General features: G+C 56.7%; 1 protein-coding gene across 2 annotated transcripts in view; it reads right to left on the bottom strand.

The window, feature by feature from the left end:
• Positions 1–2,928: 2,928 nt before the first annotated feature.
• CLPB (ClpB family mitochondrial disaggregase) overlaps positions 2,929–23,110 on the bottom strand; it is a 61,674-nt gene continuing 41,492 nt past the window's right edge. Inside the window, exons 8-17 of one of the 2 annotated variants that reach the window (XM_038172102.2) lie at positions 16,686–16,763; positions 14,496–14,551; positions 11,897–11,941; positions 9,619–9,780; positions 7,656–7,812; positions 7,190–7,264; positions 5,024–5,097; positions 4,492–4,611; positions 3,987–4,091; positions 2,929–3,711 (exon numbers count right to left, since the gene is read on the bottom strand). In XM_038172102.2, the coding sequence (XP_038028030.2) occupies positions 3,460–3,711; positions 3,987–4,091; positions 4,492–4,611; positions 5,024–5,097; positions 7,190–7,264; positions 7,656–7,812; positions 9,619–9,780; positions 11,897–11,941; positions 14,496–14,551; positions 16,686–16,763 (1,124 nt within the window). In that variant the 3' untranslated portion in view covers positions 2,929–3,459. The remainder of the gene's footprint in view (positions 3,712–3,986; positions 4,092–4,491; positions 4,612–5,023; positions 5,098–7,189; positions 7,265–7,655; positions 7,813–9,618; positions 9,781–11,896; positions 11,942–14,495; positions 14,552–16,685; positions 16,764–23,110) is intronic. The other variant, XM_038172103.2, reaches the window with a different exon arrangement.

The following is a 23,110-nucleotide window of genomic DNA, read 5'->3' as shown; positions in this document are numbered from 1 at the left end:
CCCCAAATCCTGCACCATGTGCTGCCAGTGACTGCCCCGTGTCCTGTGCCATGTCCTGTGCCATGTCTTGTGCCACGTCCTGTGCCATGTCCTGTGCCGTGTCCTGCCCCATGTCCTGCCCCGTGTCCTGTGCCACGTCCTGTGCCATGTCCTGTGCCACGTCCTGTGCCATGTCCTGTGCCATGTCCTGTCCCCTGTCCTCTTCCACACCCTTCCCCATGCCCCGTGCCGTGTCCTTCCCTGCACTCTCCCCCATATCCTGCCCCACGCCCCTCTCCACACCCTGCCCCACGTCCCACCCCACAGCCGCTGCCCCACCTGTGGCCACGCTCCCCTCGCAGGGGACAGCCCCCAATCATCCCGGAGCCCCCTGTTCCACCAGGTCGGGGGGTCCCTGGGGCACCCCGTGTCCCGTGGCCGGGCCGGCTGGGGGGCTGGTGGCCCAGTCCCCCCGGCGAGCCCCCAGCTGCGCTGGCCGAGGCGCAGGCGCCGGACCCGGGCAGGTTGCTAAACAAGTTAATTAGATCAAGGAGATGGAGGCTGGCTGGTGAAAGAGAGCCCCAACTGTCAGGCTGCTGGAGTTGTGAAAAAGTTAATTCAATTAAGTTTTCCCTCTAAACTAATTAGGCAGCAATCTGCCACGCAAGGAGCTGCTGCTATTGCTACCCAGAGCCAGGGGCAGAATGAGGGGGAGGGGAGGAGGAAGATGAAGGGGGGGGGATGAAGGGGGAGAGGAGAAAGTGGACAAAGGGGGGCTGGGGCAGCACCGGGGGTGCCCCCACCTTGCCATGGCCCCGGTGAGCCCAGAGCTCGGGGCCGGCTGTGGGAGCTGGGGGGATGTGGGTGATCTGATGGTGGTGCAGGGAGAATTGGGGCTGGCAGGGGGGGGTGACATCCCCAGTGCCACGCGCTGGCTGAGCACCCCCACCCCAATACGTGTGGCAATGCTCAGGGTGGGCACCTCGGAGGGGTCAGGGTGGGTGCAGGGGTCAGCCTGGCCCGGGAAGGTGGGCAGGGGGTCCCGGCAGCACGGATGGGGGCTCCCCGTGCCCCCAGCCCGGCTGGGCTCTGCGGGACGCACGGCACCAGGGCTCCGTGCCCGTTCTCCCCGCTGTCAGCACGCAGGAATCGGGGTCCCCGTGAAACAGGAGGCACTGCGGGGCCTCAGGGGGTCTCCAGCACCAGCTTTACCCACACCCGTGCTCCGGGAAGGGTCTCAGTGCAAAACCCCTCTGTCCCCGCTGCTCCTCGGTGCCAGCCCCGGCTGCGTTGTGGTGACACCGGGGCTGCACCGAGAGCTCAGCGCGGAGCTGGGTGCAGGGGCTGGAGCTGCTGCAGGGTGGGCAGCGGGGAGGAGACCTCGTGCTGTGCCCCCACCATCACCAGCAGCGGTGCCCGAGCGAGAACCACGGCGCTGGTGGGTGCCAGCAGCCGGCAGCTGGGCGCACCGTGAGCACCGTGAGCACCGCGGGCACCGTGGGCACCGTGGGCACCACGGGCACCTTGGGCACTGTGAGCACCATGGGCACCGTGGCTTTGGTTCCCAAGCCAGGGCTGCAATTTTGGGCTGCTCGCCCGGTGCTGCGCTCGCCCGGCCGCGGTGCCGCGGGCCCCCGGCCACCGCTGCTTTGTTCCCCGTGACAAAGCCCCGAGTCGGGGCCGCGCCGAGGCCCCTCCGCGCGCTGGAGCTCGCCTGCCCCTAATCGAATTAGGAGCCCGGCACGGGGCTGAAGGCTGGCAGTAATTGAATTTCTCCCGTCACAGCCTGATGTTTCTCCCCTCCAGATCCTGCCTTGGTTTTATTGTTTCTGGGACCGGCTGCAATGGCACATTTATTTGATCTGTCACAGGGAGCCCTTTAACCCTCTGCTGTTTGCTTAGAGGCACGCCAGCTCCTCTCCTCAAACACAATTAAAAACAAATAAAACAATCGGGGAGGGCCCCGCTCACCTCCCCAGCACAGCCTGGGCCGGTGATGCTCCTGCTTGGCGGGGCTTTTGGCTCTCCACTCCTTGGGGTGCTGGTGCAGCGCGGCACGGCACGGTTTGGCACGGCATGGAGCAGGATGGCACGGCACAGGGCGATGCAGGACGGCACGGCACAACTTGACGTGGCACGGCACAGCGTGGCACGGCACAGCCTGGCTTAACATGGCCTGGCAGAGTCGCACGGTGTCACGGAATCGATTTTTCACAGAGGCACGGCACAGTGGGGCCGGACCCGGTGGGTGTCCCCTGGAGCCTCCGACAGTCCGGGCTGGGCTGGAGGTGTCAGGGCAGCCCCATAAAACTTCCTGCAGCCCCTAAAAAATGAGCGCCAGGGACAAAACAAGTCCACGGACAGGCAGTGTCCTGGTTCTGACGTCTGCCTCAGCAGCTCAGCCCCAAAAACTCACTGGGATGAGCCCCTCCAGCAGCCCCAGGCACTGGTCCTGGCACACCCTGGGACTGAGTGGGCTCCCCAAACCCGCTGTCCCTGCTGGAGCAGGGTGGGTGCTCCTGGTCCACGTGCGCCGTCCCCGGCAAGCCCGGGGCTCTGCCACCTCCCATCCGTCACTGTCCCCGTGCCCCAGGGCCTGCGACTTATTAATTCCGCAGGGCTATTTCGTTTGATTTCCGCCTGTATTTAATTTCCTCCCCTTCCCAACGTGCCTGTGGCACGTCACCGGCCGGCGGGGTAATCCGCGGCGACGCGGTCGGGGAAGGGAGGTGACCTCGGCACCGGGCTCCTCGCCCCATGGGGTGGCCGAGCAGTGACCGAGGCTGTGGGAAGGGTGCTGCTCCTCGTGGTGCTCCTCGTGCCTCCCCGGGGTGAGCAGGACCTGCAGGAGCCCCCCCAGGGCTGTGTCTCTCCCTCCTCGATCCCATTACCGGGCAATCCCCACCCCGCTCTGCCCGGCCCCCCGCATCCTGCGTGAGAGGCAGAGCATGGCGTGTGCACGCCGCGTTTATTGCAATAAATAACCAGAAGCAGGCGAGGTACAGAGAGCCTGGTGGCTTTTAAACGAAGCTGTCACACGCTCGGCCCCGTCCTACCCCCGTGCAGCATCAGTCCAAGCCCCCAAAACCAATCCCTGCAGCAATTCCCATCTTCAGGCAGCGACGAGCCCGAGCAGCACCCGTACAGTCAGAAATCCGCTTTTTTGTTTTTAAATCCCCCCAGCACCTTCTCTCTTCTGCTGTTTCTGCAGTGAAATCCCCCTGCCCCTCACCCTCGTGTCCCCCCGTGGCTGCACGGCGCCTCGCCAGCCCACGGCCAGAGCCTTCTGTGCCCTCCCAGAGCCTGATGCTGCGGGGCCTGCCTGCCCACGTCCCGCTCCAGAGGAGCAGAGGCAGCAGGAGCAGCTTTGTCCCACCTCAAGCTCCTCTGGGACGGATTCCTGCCCTCCTGGACGCGGCCACGGGGCACACTGCGAGCCTGACGGTATTTTATTGCCAACCCGCACAGCCCCGGCGTGCCCTAGAGGAAGTAGGTGATGTTTTCTGGGTTCAGAGGTGCCTGGATGTCCAGTTTTCGGGATTTGCTGTCCTTCTCCACGATCTCCAGCCGCAGGGTTGGCATCTTTGTTTTCTCCGCGCCGGGGGCTGAGCTGTCTTTGGTTTTTAGCAGCTGTTTGTCCGAGTCCTCCACCGTGATTTTCAGGGTGCAGCCCCTCGGCAGCAGGTCCTGCTCGTAGGCAGCTGCCAGCTGGTTCACAACGCGCCGTTCGACCTGGAGGAGGAAAAAGCAGCTGCCATAAAACCCCGAAATATCCCCGGGGGCGCCGTGCCGCCCTCCTTCCCACCCCTGGGCAGCGATGTGTCCTCCCCCTGACCACCAGCATCCTGGCTGCGAGCCCTGCAGCCACATTTTCGTGGGACAGACACAAGCAGCAGCCTCCTGGTGCTCCCCAAGCAGAGCAGGGCTGCGAGGGGAGGCTGTGGGGGCACTGCCCCTGCTCCTGTGCCCCCTGCGGGGCCGAGGCCAGCTTGGTCCTGGTGCTTTACCTCGTGCTTGATGGACCGAGCCCCGTAGTGCAGGTTGTAGCCGTCAGCTAGCACGTCCATCACCTCCCTGTCCCAAAGCAGGGTGATGTTGTGCCTCGCCTTGGCCTGCGGAGGCAGGAGGAGAAGGAAATAAATGTTATCGGGGTGTTTGAGCATCCCCAGTGCCCCCAATCCCTTCCTCGAGCAGCTGGGAGCCGGGACACCACGGGCAGCACAGGTGCTGCATGTCCTTGTGTCCAAGCTCAGCCGAGTTCAGCCCTGTTGGTGCCCAAAAAGGTTCCAAAATTGCCTCCCTGAATCCTATTTGGCCACCTGGAGCACTCCATGTGCCAAGACATCAGGCATTTGACTGTCCTGCTGACCCATGGAAGGCAACTACAGCACAAACACATGCTCATGATGCTTCTGCAACAGCAGGATGAAGGCTTGGACACGAATTCCTCCTCCTCGTGAAGGAGAAATTCCTTCTAAAGCAATTGTCTCTGAGCAACGGACGGGATTTTACCTTTTTGGCCCAAAAATTCAGCTCCTTGTTGACGAGCTGGATGAGCTCCGAGTGGCAGAAAGGGAGAAAATAGACGATCTCGTTGATCCTCCCCAGGAACTCATCCCGCCTGAAGTGAGCCTGCGGGGACAAGGGCTGCAGGTCAGGGGTGCCAGGGGATGGACGGGGGTTTCAGGGGATAGACGGGGGTACCAGGGGGACGTGTCACTGCAGGAGGACTTTCCTGGCCCAGAAGCTGAGCAGATTGTGGCCCAGGGTGAGCGCAGGACCCCCAAAAACCCCACCCCAGCACTTCCCAGCCCGTGTTCCCCTTCCAGTCTCCCACGGTTGCACTACAACGGGAGCAGAGAGATGCTGCTATCTATTTCTGCAAGGCCCTGACCTTGCTTCTGGGTGCCTGAAAATGAACGTGGTGTCACTGATCTCACATCTGGGAGGCAGCTGGTGAGGGGCACGGTGCTTAAACGGAACGACTCGGTGAACAAAGCTCAGCACACCTGAAACACGAGCCCTGAAACCAATCCCCCCCTACCTTTAAGATGGGGCGAATGACCTTCTCCTTGAACTGCTTGGAGATGGTTATCTTCTCGGTCACCTGCACGTCCTCTGAAAGACACAAGGACACGAGGACACGGGTGAGGGTAGGGGAGGAAGGACACGCAGAGCTGCATGAGGAGGAGCCAGCACAGGAAGATTGCACGGGAATGTGAGACCCCAAATCTCCCCACGTGCCACAAACCACGTCTGGTGGGTGCTGTGGGGCTCCTGCACCCAATTCCCTGCCGTGGGTGTGCCCTGTGCACCCTTCAGTGATTTCACTGCTACTTTTGGACAGCAGCAGAGCTCCTGCTCTGCCTCCTCTCAGTGCCTTACACCCCAAGAGCTGCCTGCCAGCAGATTTTGGGTATCAGGAGTCCTCCGCTGGCCCCCGTGAAACCCGCACGGTGGCTGGGCCATGAGAACCAGCCCAGGTTAGGAGGCACAGGGAGCACCCGGGGGTGTTTTGGGGAGGCTGTGGCAGATTTTTAGGCTCAGAGGACAGCCCGTGGGCCCCTCAGCAAGCAGCAAAACCCACGCTCAGCCTGGGGCACAAGTGTGCTTCAGGCTTTGGGACCACTTCCCTCCACTGACTGCAGATGGAGCCAGGGTCTGGCAGCCCTGCTTCTAATCCCAGCTCCAGCCCTGACAGCCAGCTTCAGCGCAGGTTTTACCTTCCTGCAGCCCCACGGCACGTTTCTCTTTGTCTTGACTGCCTCGCTCCCTTCCTAAACCTTCAGGCGTGTAACTTCGTGGGCCATTTAACACAAGGGGGGATCCCTCGCGGGAAAGGTGCTCTGGGTAGGAGGCTGTGACGCCGAGCAGTGCAGAAAAAAACCACTGAAGGCTGGATGCCGAGAGCCTTTCCTGCATTCGCAGCCTTGGTGGAGCTGTGACACTCGCAGCAGTGGCACAGGAGGCTTCCAGGCACGGTGCTGTGTGCTCTGAAGTCCCCCTGCCCCTTCCCCTGGGAGGCTGGGGGGGCTCTCAGCACCCATCCCGGCTCATGGGGGTGCTCCAGAGATCCTGGGTGGGGATTTTGCTGTGCCACACGGGGAGGACGAGCAGCGCAGTGGGGTAAATGGAGCTGGGGGTCCTGGGTTATAGGATTCAGCCCCTTTCACATCCCTGAGCCACCGAGGGGATTGGGCAGAGCGCTCTGCCTGCGTACGGGGCCTCTGGAAGAGAAGCTGGGGAGGGCAGAGCAGAGCACAGGCAGCGCTGAGGTTTGTCACCTGCAATTTTTGCTGCTTTCACTCACAGATGGGGAGATAGGGCGGAAGCAGCTCCTTCCCTCTATCTTTCCATTTATCTGCCCAGCCAGGCACTCAGGCTGACCTCCCGGCCGCTGCGTCCTGCAGCACCTCCAAGCCAAGGGCTCTGCAAATCGCAAGGAGCTCTGCGAAACTCAATTGAGGCCGGGCTCCTGATCAAAATGCATTTTCTGGCTGTGCTCTCTCGCTGCCTTTCACTCACTGCAGCTGTCTGTCGTACAGTTCCAGAAATTAAAATTCAATGCTTTCCTCATTTAGGAGAAAAGTGCTTGGCATTTTAAAATGTTATTCTTGAAAGTTCAGTTGCAGGCAAGGCTTTGTCCTTTACCTAGTTTGATTGAAGTTTAAAGATTCTGAATTAAGTCAGCTTTGGCATCCGCTTCTCAAAGCAAAAAGGAAGAGACAGTGAGAGAGAAGCTGAAAAATACACTCGATGCCAAAACCCAGCATTTTTTCCTGCTGTCCATGGAGCTGCTGCAGAAAGCTGTGGCTCCTGGCTGCAGCACACACCGCACACCACAGCTCCTCGGGCATTTCCACGGGTGAGCAGAGAAGCCCTGCCTATGTGCAGGAGGGCACAGGCTGCCAGGTACCCCATGGAAGGGAAAAAGGGAACCAAACGGGTGAGAAAAGTGTGGTTCTGCACAGGCACAGCAGCACCCGATGCTGACAGCGCTTCCTCGTGCTCCCTGTGCCAGTGTCTGTGCTCAAACCTGTCCCTATTTCGGAGTGAGAGGGGGAAAGCCCTGCTGCAGGCACTGCTGTCTGTCCTTCCTTAGGGCACTGGAGCCCTACTGGTGGCCTCCTGGTGCTACGGGGTTATCACTGCAGGGCTGAGCATCCAGAGACCCCGTGCCTTCAGCAGGGCTGTCAGAGGCTGCCCTTACCCTGCTCCGTCCTCCCTCTGCGACCTGCTTGGGGGCAATTTCCTTCAGGACCCTCGTGTGGGGCTTGTGCTGTCACTAAAAGGCAAAGTAAAATCTATTAAGCTCAGTCCTAATTACCTTTAGCTGAATTAAGAAAGAACTAAACTATTCCTCGTTAATGTGAGCACCTGGAGGAGCCACGGTGTTTCCGAGGAAGCACGTGGAAGGGTCCTGAGAGAAAGAAAAGGATTAGCAGATAAAGGGAAGAGAGCACGGGGTGGGGTGGGCTGAGAGGTGGGCTAGAAAGCCCCAAGCAAAGACAAATCGCTCAAGGACGTGATCATAAACGATGAATGCTGCAGGGAGGCTTTCAAAGAGGCCTCGTGGTGATGAGGGCAGGCGTTTGATCCCTGCAGCAGGGACCTGCAGCCTTAGGGAGGAGCTGGGTTCTTTAGGGGTTTGGAGAAGGACGTGCAAAGCCCAGTACCTAAGTTTTCTGCGATCCTCTTCTTGCTTATTTCCACGGCCTCCTGCCTGAGCTGCAGGGCGTGCTGGGCTATCTCGTCGCTCGCCACGTTGGAGGTCATGATGAAGATGGCATCCTTGCAGTCGATGGTCTTCCCCTTGCCGTCTGTCAGCCTGCCCTGCAACGGCACCAAATCAGCATGAGCGTCAGTGGGTGCCCCAGGACGTTTCCAAAACACGAGGCAAAGCATCACAGCCCCCTTGGTCCCCAGAGATTTGGTCCCGATGCTGTCCAAGGGATGCTCAAGGACACGGGCAGGTGCTGGGCTGGCTGCGATGAGAGCTGTGGTATTCACTGGTATTTACTGGCCACAACTGGGTGCTCACCAGAGGGACAGAGGAATCAGCTCAAAGCTCCCCGGGCTGCTGTGGCCGCCTGGGAGCTCCCCCGGTGCTGGGCCAGGCAGGGGCAGTGAGCTTTGTGGTGGTTTGGCAGCACCACGTGGGAGCACAGACTGCTAGGAGCCCTACCGAAAATAAGCCAAGCCAAAATAACCCTGCAGAAATAACTGCTTGGCTCTGCCCGTGGAACGAACCAAGCACGGATCCGGGGCAGCAAGAGGTGACAGAGATAGAGCCATCCCCCTGGGACAGCCCCAACAAACCCAAGCAGGGCTCCCCGTGCACCCAGGGAGCTGCTGAGGGCTGTGGGGTCAGCGCTCCTCCCACCAAACCTGCACAGGAACCCTTCAGAAGTACTAGTTCTCTTGATTAATAAAGTAAAAAAAGAGAGAAAAATAAGGAAAAAAATAAGCAGCTCCCCAGGCGGTTTCTTTCCTCGATATGTCTCCAGCAGCAGATATCCAGCACAATGACACAAATCCTTGTTGGGTGCTTGAGATTAACATTTGGGTTATTGCCCTGTCAAGTGCGTGGTACAGGAATTGATTTCACATTTAGCTGCTGCTGTGATGATCTATGCAAGAAAAAATTGTGTTATTAATCCTTAAAAGAAAAACTAAACTCCCCAAAACCTCCCAGCACATCGCTCTGGAGTCTGTTCGCCTCTACGGACAGACTGGGACCTTAAAAATAAGAGGGAAAAACTCGTGTGCAACAAGCTGAGAGTGCAGCAGGAGATGCAGCACAGCCCCCTTGTGTCCTGGTGTCCCAGGATTGCTCCAGGGACACGCGTTTGTCCCCGGCTCCCACCAGCTCGTGCAAGGGGCTCCGAAGTCACTGCCTGTGCGCCCTTCCTCGGCGAGTATTTCTCTCCTTCCTACAGCCAGCAGGATCAGGGGGAGAGCCAGCATCTGGGGGAGGAAGGCTGGGAGATGACTCACGTGCTGCCTGGAACGCCGTGAATGAACCAACCCCAACTCCAGAGCAGCAATTAACGAGGCACGGCTCATTATGGTTAAGAAGTGCCCAGGTTGCCGTGCTTTCCTGATGAGGTGGCAGCACCCGACCCGTGCCTGGGTGCTCAGAAAAGGTTTTCCCCGTGCCACCCTGGTGGGCAGCCACAGGGCACTTGGTGTTCCTGCCCTCTGCTGCCCACCTCTGCTGTCACCAGGGTTTTTAGTGGTGTCCTCATGGCACAGACTTTGCTCTCGTGCCTTCCCAGCGACACGGGACAATCTGATCCCTGGGCTTCTTGCTCGAGCTCCTGCCCCTCCCATCGCTGGCTTTTTCTCTTCCTGAAGATGTCATTTCTTCCACCACGAGACCTCAGCGTGATGCTGCTTCCCGGCATTACCGTGGCCTGACTGGCTGGCTCACATTTTTTGGAAGTGACTCTTGATTTGGAGCGCTTCCGCCCCGCTCCAGACCTCTCCTGCAGCCGGCCCTCACACCAACCCCAGGTTTTCTCAAGCTCCAACTCTAGCTTTTCTCTAAGGAACCTGCTTTGGCAGAGGGATTGTGCCCAACGATCTCTTGAGGTCCCCTCCAGCCCCTCCAGTTCTGTCACTCTGTGCCAGCCTCACCTCGTCGAAGAGCTGCAGCATGATGGTGAGGACGTCTGGGTGGGCTTTGTCGACCTCGTCGAAGAGCACCACGGCGTTCGGGCACTGCCTCAGCTTTTTGGTGAGCTGCCCGCCCTCTTCGTGGCCCACGTAGCCGGGCGGCGAGCCGATGAATTTGGCGACCTAGGAGGAAGGGACAGGACACGTGAGAGGGGATCCGTGCGCTGCCAGGAGCTGCCCTCGCGGGCACGGAGCAGCTCAGCACCCAGACACAGGTGCTCCGTGTTCTTTGTGGCATCTATCGCATGCCAGGTACCCCAAGATCAGCTGAAAAAGGCACAATTTGGTGAAAATTTCAGATCAATGATTGCTGGGCAAATGCCTCACACAGGGGTTTAAGCCCCAGAGCCTGCAGGCACAGCCCCTGCGCTTCGAAGCGGTGTCTGAGTGACCCCCCCCAGCTCTCAAAGACCCATTTCAATGCCCTTTGGCCTTTTTAAGAGAGAATTTGAAGGACCACAGGTGGTAGGTGGCTTTCCCAGAGCTTGGGCAGCAGCCACAGTGCAAGTATTTGTCCTGCACCCACAGCCAACTTCCTTACTGCTCAGCACCGGGACTTCTAAATGAGGTTCAAAAAGGAGACAGGAGAGTGCTCCTGGCAGCAGAACTGCTTCTGCAGAAATGACAAGGGGATTTTGGTGTTCAGCTTGAAGCAACCTGGCTCTCTGGGTGCACCTGAAGTCCTTTAAGCACACCAAGTTGAAAGGAACACAATTTATTGATCAGTTTGTTGATTCGGGCGGACGCCGGACACGCAGAGCCAGCTGTGGGCTGCTCACCCAGGTGAAATTCTGGGAGCAAAATCCCAAACCCTTAGAATACTGGTGAGTCCTCGTGGAACAAACTATTTGCCTCTCCTCCACGCAGCACAGCCTGGTGCTGGGTCTGTCGTGGTTTTGTTTTATCGTCGGAGAACACCGAAAGCCTTTCGTGCCGCCGTGCCGGCACAACCGTCCCCTTGTGGTGCTTGGCGGGCTGGCAGGGGAAAGGAGCCCCAACACCTTCAGCTCTGCTTCCCAAAAGCTGTGCCCACAGCCACCTACCTTTTCGAGGCGGCTCCGTTTGGCCCAGCAATGCAGCCTGGGGACAGCCGTGACGCCCTCGTCCCCTGGAACCGGAGCCGTGCGCTGCTGCAGCCTCCCTGCCCTCTCCCGGGGGCTCTCGGGCAGAGGTGAGGGGGCTCCCGCGGGCTCAGGGACCCTCCAGCAGGAATTAGCTGAAGGCAGCTAATTCATTTCATTTGTTTAGCAGCGCCTGTGGCTACGTGAGGCTCCCCAGGCTCCTTCAAAGGATGCTGTCTCCTGGGCTGACCTCCTGATCCTTGTTTGCTTGAAAAATTTATATTGCTCTGGCTGCAATTCTCTACTTTATTTCTTCCCTCTGCTCTGCCTCTTGTCTTTGTCAGGGCACGGTGTTTTATATCTTACATTTACACCGCCGCTTCCAGCTCCTCTTCCTTTGCACTGAGTCATCACCATGGCTTTATTTTTATGCATTTTTCACTCCTCCAGCGCAGGTCCCCAGCAGAACCGCCGACAAGCCATCTATCAGGCCAGCTGCAGGCAATTCTGAATTTTCTCTTCCCCGTATCTCCTTACTTCCTTGCTTTGGAAACGCACTGTACAAGGGAGCTACGCTGCCACCAGGAGAATTTAAATTTGCATTTTTTTGCAAACCAGATTTACGCAGTCTCAGCTGGGACGTTGCTGCTTTTTGGAGTTGGAGGGGACGGACCTCTCCTGGAGGATTTTGGGCTTGGCCGGGCCAGCAGGAGGTGCTGCTATTGTCAGTGCAAAATCCTCACAGCAGAGCTTGAAGGCTACGTGGGATCAGCCCAGGTCTGTGCCCACAGCCAGCAAAAAAATATAAAATATCCCCTTCTGGTCCATAGTTCCCTGTGCTACTTCTCCTGGGCTCACTGCAGCGCTGAACCCCTTCCAGGGGACGTTTCTGCAGATTCGCTGCCACGTGTTCCCTGCTGTGTGCCCTGCACCCTCATCTGGCACACCAAACTGCCCGTTTTTTGGCAAGGGAACTCAAAAAAGTCCTGGCTGCCCACTGCCACGGCCAGGCCTCCAGCCAGGAGCTCTGCCCGCGCTCAGAGGCAGCGGGAGGCGCTCAGCACCGCCACGGACAGTGATGAAACGCCGGGGAACGGCGGGATTGGCACGATTTGTTTGAATTACCAATTAAACTCAGAACTGCAACCCCTGGAAGTCCAGACAGCCCATTTACTAACCTCGTGCCTCTCCTGGAACTCCGACATGTCCAGTCTGATGAAACCCTGGAAGAGAAATAAATACGTAAAGTGATTTTTGATGAATGTGCCCCCGGTTTCATTACATTTGGAAGGCTTCTCCAGAAGCAGGCAGGTGGCTGAGCACACTTGTGTTCACTTCGTGGCTCCCCAGGACTGCAGGCAGGCAGCGGCCAGATAAATCCACTGCAAATATTAGGACTTCTTCTGAAGGAAGAGGGAAATAGCCAGGAACTGATCCCACTGCCCCTGGCCGAGGTTCATCGAAACACCCTGCTGGTCACCAGGGCTGGGGGCTAGAAGTGGGACTGAAATAGCTCACAATTTGCTACATAAAATGGATTTTACTGCTGCTGAGACTTTTTTTGAAACAAATCCCACGAAGAACACAATGTAAAAGCAAAACTAAGCAAAACCCCAAATCGTACAGCCCAGGTAAACGAGGTTCATGGACGATCCCCTCAAAGAGATGATGTTACAGAACTCATGATGACCACACAAACTTCTTTTTGTATTTGGAAAGCTGATTATTCCCTGCAGCCAAGGCATTTCTGGGCTTGCAGCTGGGTGCTGAAGCTAGGAGCAGAGCAGCTCGACCTTCCAGCATCCCCCTGGAGACCTTTCCACCAGCAATTCCCCAGCACCCTGTGGGTCTGAGCCCTTTGCTGGTGTGTGGCTCGGCACCAGTGAGACCACCCCAGGCAGCCACCTGGTGCTGCCGGACACCCTCGGGGCTCCAACATTGCCCTCCAAGGACAACGAGAGACCCAGATGATGGATTTACTGGCTGGGGAGAGCCAAGGGAGGTGGGAGGCCAGGCAGAGACGGGCACCAAGAGCTGGCACCGTGCAGGAGGACGTGTCTGTGCAGCACACGCTGGTTTTGGGGGTGCTGGGTGGTGGTGGTGTGAATTCAGGGCAGTTTGGGCAGCTCAGAGCGACTGAAACTCTTCATTTCAAACCTGCCCACATATTTTGTTACTCTCTCTCCATCCATTTGGTTTTTGTAAGATGGAATCGAAACCAAATTCAACAAAACAAAGTATTTCCCCAACTACTGTAGAAATCAACCCTAGGAGAAGTTCTGGTGGAAATCCTTCCCCGGAGAGCACCTCGAGCAGTCCAGCCTGACACTATCCATCCGCCAAGCCCCGCAGAAGTCACCCGAGGCGGTCAGCGCTCAGAAAGCCACCGGTGCCACCTCCCTGCAGCTGTGTAGCAGCTTCTCCCACCCTCGTGGTGCCCCAGACACGAGGCTCACCACGTCTCCAGGATGTGCCAGGCTCTGCCCTGCTCGCGCTGCGGCTCCTCCGTCCCAGCGCTGGCACCACGAGTGCTAAGGCGGGTTGGGTGAGGACGTCAGCGGCTGTCATTACACCACAACCTCTCCATCAGCATGGAAATGAGACGGTTATGGCTTCTTCCTTCTTAATCAGGCGGCTCCTGCTGAGAGCTGAGTCCCCCCGAAGCGCCCAGAAGGGCTGCTGGCCCCTCTTCACGCCGCTCGTTACAGCGCCGGCTGCCGAGCTGATTCATTCCCAATAAAACTCCGATTTGTGCGTGCTATTGAATTAACACAGCATTTAGCGGGGAGCTGATTTTTCTATTTGATGTTTGGCCGGGCACTGACCAGTTCCAGGTGTGGGAGTTTCGGGTGGAGGTGCCTGAGACCCAGGGACCGGGATTTATTGCTTCGGGAAGGCAATTACAGAAGGACGAGGAAAAGAAACCAGAACAGCCACTTTTACAGCCTCGGTTTCCTTTTGATCTTCCTTCTCCGTGTGTCATTTTCCCGTGTCCATTCTGTGCTGGAGGATGTGGGCAAGAGGAATTAATCTAATATCAGCTTCCAGAGCAGCTCTGCTCGTGTTTCCTTGCGTCCCCGTTTGCACAGCTCCCATCTCTGCGCTTCCCCCAGCCCTCGGAGGAGGAAAGCCGGGTGCTTCTCAGGGCAGAGGATGCTTGGCTGCGAGTCGAGGAGCACAGCCTTAAGCGCCTGCTGCCTGACAAGGCAGGCACCCCTGAACCAGTCCCCTGCCAAAGGAGATGATTTTAGCCCATCCTAACTGAAAACTGCCCGGTGGATAGCAGACTAAAGCCCACGAACAGCTTCTGGTGCTGGAATCCCAAACATTTCAGCGCTAAGAACCCAGGCACGAGGTCATTTCCAGCATTTCCACTGCCTGTACTGGACACTGCTACAAATGGTGCACGCAGGGACAAGCAAAATGGATTTTTAAATTTTCATCCTTTTAACGATTTATGGTGGTATTAGGAACAAAGGCAAAAAAAAACGTGTTCACCGCACAGGGTGTCAACACCCTGCGCAACCTCAAAGAGGGAACACGAGGCTGGGTTAAATTAATTCTGACATTTATGATTCCAGATAGCATTTAGTACCACAGACAGGGACCTGGGCTGGGAACGCTGCCTTTTAACTCTTCCTCAGCTCACGTGCACGGATCTCACACTGGATTGCCACGAAGTGTGCTGCAGCCCAGGAGACCCAGCGTGTCCCAGCACCAAGCGTGTCCCAGCACCGAGCTCTCCGAATGGCAAACAACAAAGCGAGGAGGCGTTACCTTTTTGACATCCTTGTGTATGTACTTGGCTGTCTGTTTGGCCAGCTCTGTCTTTCCTGTGTCAAACAAAAAGAAAAGCCTGGTGTTAGAAGTCAGGGAGGCCGTGCTGCTTGTCCAGCCCCCTGCAAGCGAGCTCAGTGCTGGCTGCTTGGTTTTTAGGAGGTGATCCCTAAATGATGGGCAGAGAGCTGATTTTTTTCTGCGGTTAGAGCAGATTTTTGCTACCTTTACCCTATTCCAAGTTTCATGTGCAGTGGGTTTTGCTCCCTAGATAAAGCATTTCAGGGTAACGTGGCATTCTTTATTTACTTGATCAACACAAGGCAACTGGCATAAAAATCCAGGATTGCAAACGATCAGGGATGGAGTAAATCAGGTCAGCAGCTCCTGAAAGGCAAGACCCTGTCCTCCCAATCTGTCCATCCAGGTAAAGCTGGGTCCTAGGGGCAGCTCTGCTGCGTGTTTCAATACCCAGGCTCTGCCAGAGCCAGAAGTGTCCTCCCTGAAGCTTCCCTGCTGCCACCCACTGGCATGTAACCGCTGGGTTTAGCAGGTGGAGCGTTTTGGGGCTGGTTGCAGCTCCTGGAATTAGCAGCAAAGGAGAGGAGCCGCATTTAGCAGGCGGGGGAGATGCTCTGAGTTAACGTTAGCACCTCTTGGTGTGTCTGCAGCCAGCACCCCACCTGCACGGCGTGCGCTTTGTGTTTGCTGCACACTGCAAAATAAACACTCGGGCACGTCAGGGCAGAGAGCAGACACATAAACGCCCTAAGCAACCATCTAAATAAAAAGATCATATCTTAAAAACCAAACTAGCTAAAAAAAAAAAAAAAGGCACAATCCTGCATAGCCAGAGGGGCTGCAGCTGCAGGCAGAGCTGTGCTGGCGTTACAGCCGCGGTGCTGTGGGCACGCAGCACCCCCAGCAGCAGCATTACACATCGGCCCCACCCTGGGAACAGCTGCACTCTGCGTGCTGCTGCTGGAGATAAATCTTAGATCCCCGGGATCACTTAATTAGATCACCGCAAATGGGCTGCCAGAATGGAAATGCATCAGGGCTTGGAAGCCTGTCCCAACAGGTACCGCTGCTGCTGCCAGAATTCCTCCTCCCAGTTCGGCTCCGGCTTTGGTGACTTCGTTTGTTGCTGTGGCCTCGAGCCTGATGTGTGAGCATGTAGGTGTATGTGTGTGTGTGTATGCACATATGTATTGTAAATATATAAATATATCGGTCTTTAAAGTGCTTAACTGCTGGGGGAAGCCGCTGAAACGCGACGGCACATCAGGTGTCTCGGTTTGTACGCATTTGGTCTTTTCAGCTTGCCATTACACCAGATGAAATACCCACCTGATACAATCCAATTTCAAAATCAGCCACTTTGCCTTCTCATTTCTCAAATCAGCTGCTTTGCCTTCTCATTTCAATGCTCATTGTTACGGCAGCAAAAGCAGCCAAAAAACCCTCACGGAAATACGTGCGAGTTGAAGAGCTGACAATTTATATCGCCGAGCCTTCAGACCTGCCATAAGCAGCGCAATGAAGTCTCGAAAACATTTCTTACTGCTTTTCTACTGCTTTATAGCAACTCGTTTAGAGTTAATACTCGGCCTGCTAGTGCTGTGAGGTGCTTTAACCCCTCCAGCACCGGCATCGTCCCCACCGCCCCGTGAGCCAGCCGGGTGCGGAAGCGCCGGCGTCGTTTCAAATGTCACGGTTTGGTTGCTTTAAATCTCCTTTTTTTTTTTTTTTTTTTCCGGGTAAAATTCATTTTGCCCATTTCATGAACTGATCAGCTGTCGTGTCGCATTTCATTGTGCTTGTGGAAAAAATATTACCAGTGTCAATACGACTGCGTCACCGCACAGCGATCCCTGCCCGCGTGAGCGGGACGAGCAGGGAGCTGGTTTGCAGGCAGCACGTTGCTGTTATTACCCCACCCGTGGAGGCATTAAATTCACACTTCTGTTAGGAAAACTGCTCCTTCTTGAGCTTTTAAGGCAGACAGTCCCTTGGGAGGACTCCTGCAAGGCTAGCAGAGCGTCCTCATGTGTTGTTTCCATGGGTGTGCATGTGTCCTCGTGTGTCCATGTGTGTCCGCGTGTGTCCTTGTGTGCCCACGTGTGTCCTCGTGTGCTCCAGCCCATCCCATCCTCTCCTCCTTGCTCCCATCCCTCTCCCTGCTGTTACCTATTCCAGACGATCCCAAGAAGAGGAAGACCAGCGGGTGCTCCTCGTCGTACCAGCCATTTTCCTTCCTCCGAATGGCTGCATTTAAACACAACAAAAACAGAAATGGGAGGGGGGGGGAGAAGGCATATAAATCAATGCCACAAAAGCAAGTATAATTATCACTAAGTATACACTATGTTTTACTGCTCTCTACCCACTCAAAGTCCTCGCTGCCATTAGTGCTATCTAATTTGATTAGCCAGCAAAGGCCCCAGAGACACCTAATCAGGTTAGCATGGATTTGGAAGGCTGCCCAGAGCAGATTTCGGATAAAGTTTTCCAGGATGTGCACTCAGTGTTGCCAGGGAGACGGCGAGGAGGGGGGGACGGGGAGGAACGGGGAGGGCTTGCAGGGGAGGGTGCAGGCGGCGCGCTGGGTTTCCAGCTCACAAGTGCGACCTTTCTGCGAAAAAGGCAGGTTTGGGGAAGTTTTTTTGCATTATTCCTCGCATGCAAATAAAAAGAGCGGTGTTGAATTGAATGGAGGCGAGGTGTGGCTTGCAAGGGAGAGCCTCCAGTTGTCTTGGTGAGCATCTGGAAAAGCAGTTTTGAAGGGCATCCTGGTTCAGATACCCATGGAAAATTTTACAAAAAGCAAAGGGGAGGTTGGGAGCTGAAACACATGTTTTTCTCCCCAAATATTACCACCACAGCCCTCGGGATACGCAGCGATTTGGCTCGCAGAGCGTGTGCCACCTCCTGCCCGTCCCACTGGGGGCACGTCCACCAAACCAGTAAAATCACTGCACCAGACCTGAGTGAGACCAGGAACAGGATTTCAAACCCAAAGGGACAAGCAGGCACTGCTGCTGGGCTGCATCTGGCCCCAAACGCCCGCCCGAAATCACCCCGAGCCCCTTGCTGGCCGGGAGGTGGGCAGCCCCTAGCAGCTGAACACCAGTAGCAGCCCAGGGCTGGACTGGAGCTTGTAACTGGTGGTTGTTTGGTGCTGGGAGGAGCTCGGAGCAGCTTCAGATCTGTGCCCAAACCTCACCGAAGATGGGGGGTGAACCTCCTGGATGAACCAAGCGCGTATTGCAGTCAGGAGGGACCCACAAAAAGTGCCACAGCCCCAGCAGGGACACGATTTGGTGGCTGGCTCCGGTGACACGAGGCAGCCCCGAGCCCTTGCAGGCAGCCCAGGGGCACTGCAGGATGCTGCTCGGGGGGAGAGGCAGAATCCCACCGAGCCCCCCCTGGTTTATCGGCGTTATTTACATGCGGCCTCTGCTGCAGCTCTTCCGAAGAGTTATTCTTGCTGTATTGATTGCCTTGAGCTTTGTAAAGCCTTGTGATGTTTTGCAAGAAGCTGCAGCAGCCAGAATTGTGTGGTGGCACACAGGAGGAGGCCACGCTGAGCTGCAAGCTGTGTTTCCAGCACCGAGCTGGGAGAGAGCCCAAAGCTGTGGCACAGCTGGATGGAAGCGGGGCACGACGTGGGCAAGACACCAGAGGTACAGCCTGAGTTATTTCGTGGTGTTCACTGAAAAATTCAGCCCAGGATGAGAATGTGCCCTGGGACCTCAGCTTTGGACTGAGAGTGTCCTGGTCCCGCAGCCCCAGGTCTCCAGCTGCCCGTGTGTCCCCAGATTTGGGACGTTGTGGAGTTTTGTCCCTCTGGAGCGCACCCAGATAAATGGGGAGTGCTGAAACTCAAACTGAGAAAGAAAGGGAGCCCATGAAAAAAACTCTGCTTGGTTGGGTAAGGGAAAAGAAGTGCAGACTGCTCCGTGCTGTGTCCACGTCTCAGGAGTGTGGGCAGGAGAGCCGGGGAGGCTGCAAGCCGACAAGACCTGGCGAGGATCAGGAGAGGAAGCACAAAGCCTGGAGCGAGGCTGAAAACACCAAGGAAAAATCAATCTCCTGAGGTTAACAACGAGAGGTTTTGAGGATTGACCTGACCACAGTCATTAAGCATCTCCACAAGAAAGCACCCGGGTCTACTCATCTAGCAGACAAAATTAGCGCGCTCCAGGGGCTGGAGCGAGATGAATCCCAAGTAGGCAGAGCGCAGGGCGAGTTTTAATAACGGAGGTGATTACCCAGCAGAGCAGGAGCGTGCCTGCATCCCTAACGACCTGCGGGGCACGGAGGGGACCCACCGGGCACCGTGGCTCATCCTGAAGCTTCGAGCTCACCCCAGCTCTGTGCAGGGGGCCAGGGTGAGTGGCTGTGAGCACCCCCTGGTTCCTAAGCCCCAGGAGCACCCAGCAGGACGTGCTCGGACAGTGCTGGCTGTGGAAATTCGGCCCCAATGCCACGTGGACTTGCCCGTGTATGCCCGGACACGATCTGGATGCATTATCCAGGGCTTCAGCCGTGCTAATAAGTCCTGACTCCTGTCAAGGCTTAATTAGCTCGGGCGCAGAGCCAGGCTGCAGGGCTGGACTCCATCCGGACCCGGCTCACCTCCAGCCTGCCCCGGGTGTCTCGGTGGCTGTGCGGGCGCAGGAGTGCACGGCGGGGACGTCCCCTGCACCGGGCATGTCAGGGGAAGGGCAAAAGCAGAGAGGATGCCCTAACGAGAGGGGCAACAGCGACCTGGTGGGGGTCCCAGGGGCAGATGAGGTCTGGGCACATCCAGCGTGTCCCAGCCCTGCCCTTCCCGGCCAGGCGCACGTGCTCCCTCCTTGTCCTTTATCACAGCAAACGGGAGGTCAAATACCAGGGGTAGGCATTTTTTTTTTTGTTGTTTTAAATTGATGGGGAATAACACGACCGCCGACAATTTGTGCAGCTATTTCAGCTAAGATAATAAAGGCAATAAACTTTTGCTTCGGGGCACGGACTGACCACTTGCGGGGTCAGCACGTTCAGCGGTCCGAAGGCGGCGAGGTTAAGTGCTGTCTGTTCTCAGCCTCCTCTGCAGCAGGGCACGGCGCTTTATGGCTGAACGCTCAGGCTCAGCCACGGCAGCTCCGGTGATATAAACCACGCCATAAAACCCTGCCATAAAGAGAGAGCTGGTGATTCAGTTCGGGGGCTCGGCTGGAAGGTGCTGATCGCCGTTGTCTGCAGGGGGTTGGTTAGATCGGCGGGGCGAGGAGGTGTAAAACCCCTTCTGTAAGCAGCCTGGAAGTTATGACATATTCGAGCACACAGACAGGGAAAAACTGCAAGATTTTGGTTAACTACGGAGAGGGAACACTGCGGCCCCAGGCCTCACAGCCACGGTTGTGGGCAGCTCTCCACCTCCGAGCCCTAAGGTTGGCCGCTGCGCAGTTCAGCTTCAGCAAGAGGGAAAAAAGATGCTATTTTAGGGCAAAGCCGCTATTTTAGGACAAAGCCGCTGTTTTAGGACAAAGCAGGACATCGGTGCCGGTCTGAAGGGATGAAGACCTCAGGCAGAGCGAAGGAAGCCCAGGGGAATGCTCCTTTCTCCAGGGCTGGTACCAGCAGCAGGGGCTGCGTGCTGTTCAGAAGGCTGCGGTGTGCCTGCTGCCGAGCAGAAATAAAGAAATAACAGGAAAGAGGCAGGTCGCGCCGCTTTGCCGAAATCTCATGAGGAAATTCAGCCCCCACGTCCAGGCGAAGAGGCTGAGGATGACGCCCGGGCCTCCTTCTCTGGAGCCATTTGCAGCGTGGCCGCAGTGCTTCCACTTTATTTCGGACATCTGTAACGGCGTAACCGTAGCGCTGTGTCTCCGAGAGGCCCTTCAGCTCGCTATTGAACTGATAAATTCACTGTATTACTTTACACAAATCAATACCCTAGCAGTTATCAGGGGTTGATGTGACCGAAATTGGTTTCAGCCAATTTGTGAGTGTAATAAATGTCCATTTATCAAATCAATTCATTCGCTGGTGCTTCGCGCACCGCCCGGGCTCAGGGTGCCACGGGGGGCGATGCCTCCGGGTCCGTACCCACCGCGGGACCACGCGTCCCGTGGCTGTGCCCCTGTGGGTAGGAGGAAGAGGAGGAGGAAGAGGAGGAGGAAGAGGAGGAGGAAGAGGAGGCACAGGACTGCTCACCTCGGTGTAACAGGTGCCTGCGCACGCTGAAATGAGGGACGTGTACTCTTCTCCTTCCTCTCTCCTTTTCGATTTCAGGAAGAGACCTGATGCACATTGCTTCAACCCAAAAGGACGGGAAAATCAGTGCTGGAGGGGGTGTTCTGCAACCCCACCTCTACCTGCCCACGGCCTGGCAAGTGCTCTCTCTAAACCAGAGGCATTCTTCCTCCATCATATTTCGGATACGCAGTTTCACCCCGCTGCCTCCGCATATCCGAGGGAACCAGCAAAGAGCTGAGCAGATTTGGAGTACAATAATTGCTGAGAGTGCCCTGGAAACACAACCGTAAGCCCTTCAGCTGCTCATCTGCATGGAGCAGTTGTAACATCCAGGCTCCTGTCAATTCCCAGGATTATGGGAACAACCTGCCCGTGGATTTTTCCTGATTTCAGGAAAACCGTGTTAAGGACAGGACAGTGCCCAGGGGGTGCAGGCAGTATGAGCGTCCTGCTGCAGCCTCCGTGCACCGCTGCCACCCCGACACATGGAGCAAACCCCGAGCTCCTGTCCCCTTTGTATTCGGGGCTGAGCCTCTCTGGAGCCTGTTTGGATTATGCACGGAGTGCTGGATTAAATCAGATTATTCAATTATGGCAGTGGTTATAAATTAAACATATCAGCTGGGCTTGGTAAATCTGGGGACGTGGCGTGCAGCAAGGCCAACAAACCGTGTCGGCGAGCGCCAACGGGAGGCACGTGGAGTCCACGAAGTGGCAGCAAAAAACAGCTGGGAGGAAAAAAAATTACACGGAGAGATAGGAAGCGCTTGAAAGAAAAAGTGATGTCTCTAAATTCACCCTTCCTGAAGGAAACCAGCCAAAACGGGGCAGAAGGGAAGGGGGGAGGAGGGGACGGAGACTCTCCTGCTACCTTTTGGTCCTGATATCCTGAGGCTGCGGGGGTATCAAGCACATTCCCTATAATTCAATAAGAGAAACCTCCATAAAGGCAGCCACTTTAATGCGCAGAAACACCACCTGTGTCAGAAGCAGGCACTACCCATTAATCAAAGCCTCCCAATTAGCCCGTCCCGCTGCCCCCAGGCGCAGCCGCTCTGCGAACACAGAGGGTGGCTGTTGTGTTCGCAGCAGCGCTGGCTCTTTTGCTCTTTCGAGGGCTCTGAGATCACCCAGGGCTCGGCTTTGTTAACGAGGCTGGAGTGGTCGCTGTGCTCCTGACGGCGCGGCGCTCGCTGACCTCAACCCTCTTACCTCACCCGCCGGTGCTCGGGCACTGAGCTGGGATGCTGGAGGAATTATTCACGGTGCTCAGGGCCGTGATGTCCCCACGGTGCTGCAGTGCCCAGGGTGACACGAGGTGCCCCGGAGAGCTGCGAGGCTGCACCCACGGGTGACCGCAAGGAAAAAGCCCCCCGCAGCCCACACGGGGTTTGGGGAGAGACAAAACGGCGCTCGCTAGGCGAAGTGACAGCCAGAACGCTTCCCCCTCTGCTCTACAGATGCCCAACACCCTTTGGTCTCAATGTATTTAATTGATTAGCATAACGAGGTTAGGCTCAGAGCGATGTCTGCGCTCATCTGAGACGCGAGGCTGCTGTTTGGGTCTGTTTGCCTAAAAGCTGCTCTGGTTTTTCCCCCAGCTGGGCTGACAGCAAACACCGCCGGTCCCTCCAAACCTCACCGCGCCGCTGTATGCTTCCAGCACAGCCACAAGAGGCCAGGCTCCTCATTTACTCACCCCGTTTATTTCATTTTTAGCAGGAAAACTCGGAATTTGAAGCACGGGAAAAACACCTCAAGAAAAAGGCACCGGCACCCTCGCTTGGGAACGTGGCCCAGGGGTGGGAGTCGGTGCGGAGAAGGGAACACCGGGCGATTAAATCACTCCTGGCCAGAGGTAAGGGATGTAAGTCACCCAGCTTTAAAGCACAGGCTGGTGGTGTGCCCTGTGAGCTAATCCTGCTCCCGGCAGGGGATGGTGATGTGCCCCCAGGGCTCTCGGACTGAGCAGGGACACGCTGCTGACAACAGTTTTGCTTCAGTGTTATCGTCAGTATTTACCGAGCAACACCCCCAGAAGGATGGAGGTGGGAAGAGCTCCTGGTTGCAAATTGTTGGATGTGGGGGGAGCAGAGCGGGGCAATACCCCTCTGTTTGTCTTCCTGATGGTTTCTGCACTCTCCTGGCAGGACACGGGGCTAAAATGGCCTTTGAGGTGATGGCCAGGGAAGTGTGACCGAGCTACGCGCTTGTATTTTGCGTGGAGCCCGGTCCCACATCTGTAAGGAACACAGAAAGGTTCCCCGAGCAGGCTGTGTGCGAGGTGTTTATGCACACAGAGCTGTACCGAACTGCTCGTGAATTATTAATGAACAACATTCTTAAGACAAATGGTCCTGGGAAAAAGA

This window comes from Anas platyrhynchos, chromosome 1, assembly GCF_047663525.1.
Source record: "Anas platyrhynchos isolate ZD024472 breed Pekin duck chromosome 1, IASCAAS_PekinDuck_T2T, whole genome shotgun sequence".
NCBI lineage: Eukaryota > Metazoa > Chordata > Aves > Anseriformes > Anatidae > Anas > Anas platyrhynchos.
Note: the sequence above shows the minus strand (reverse complement) of the source record. Positions and strands in the feature narration are given on the sequence as shown.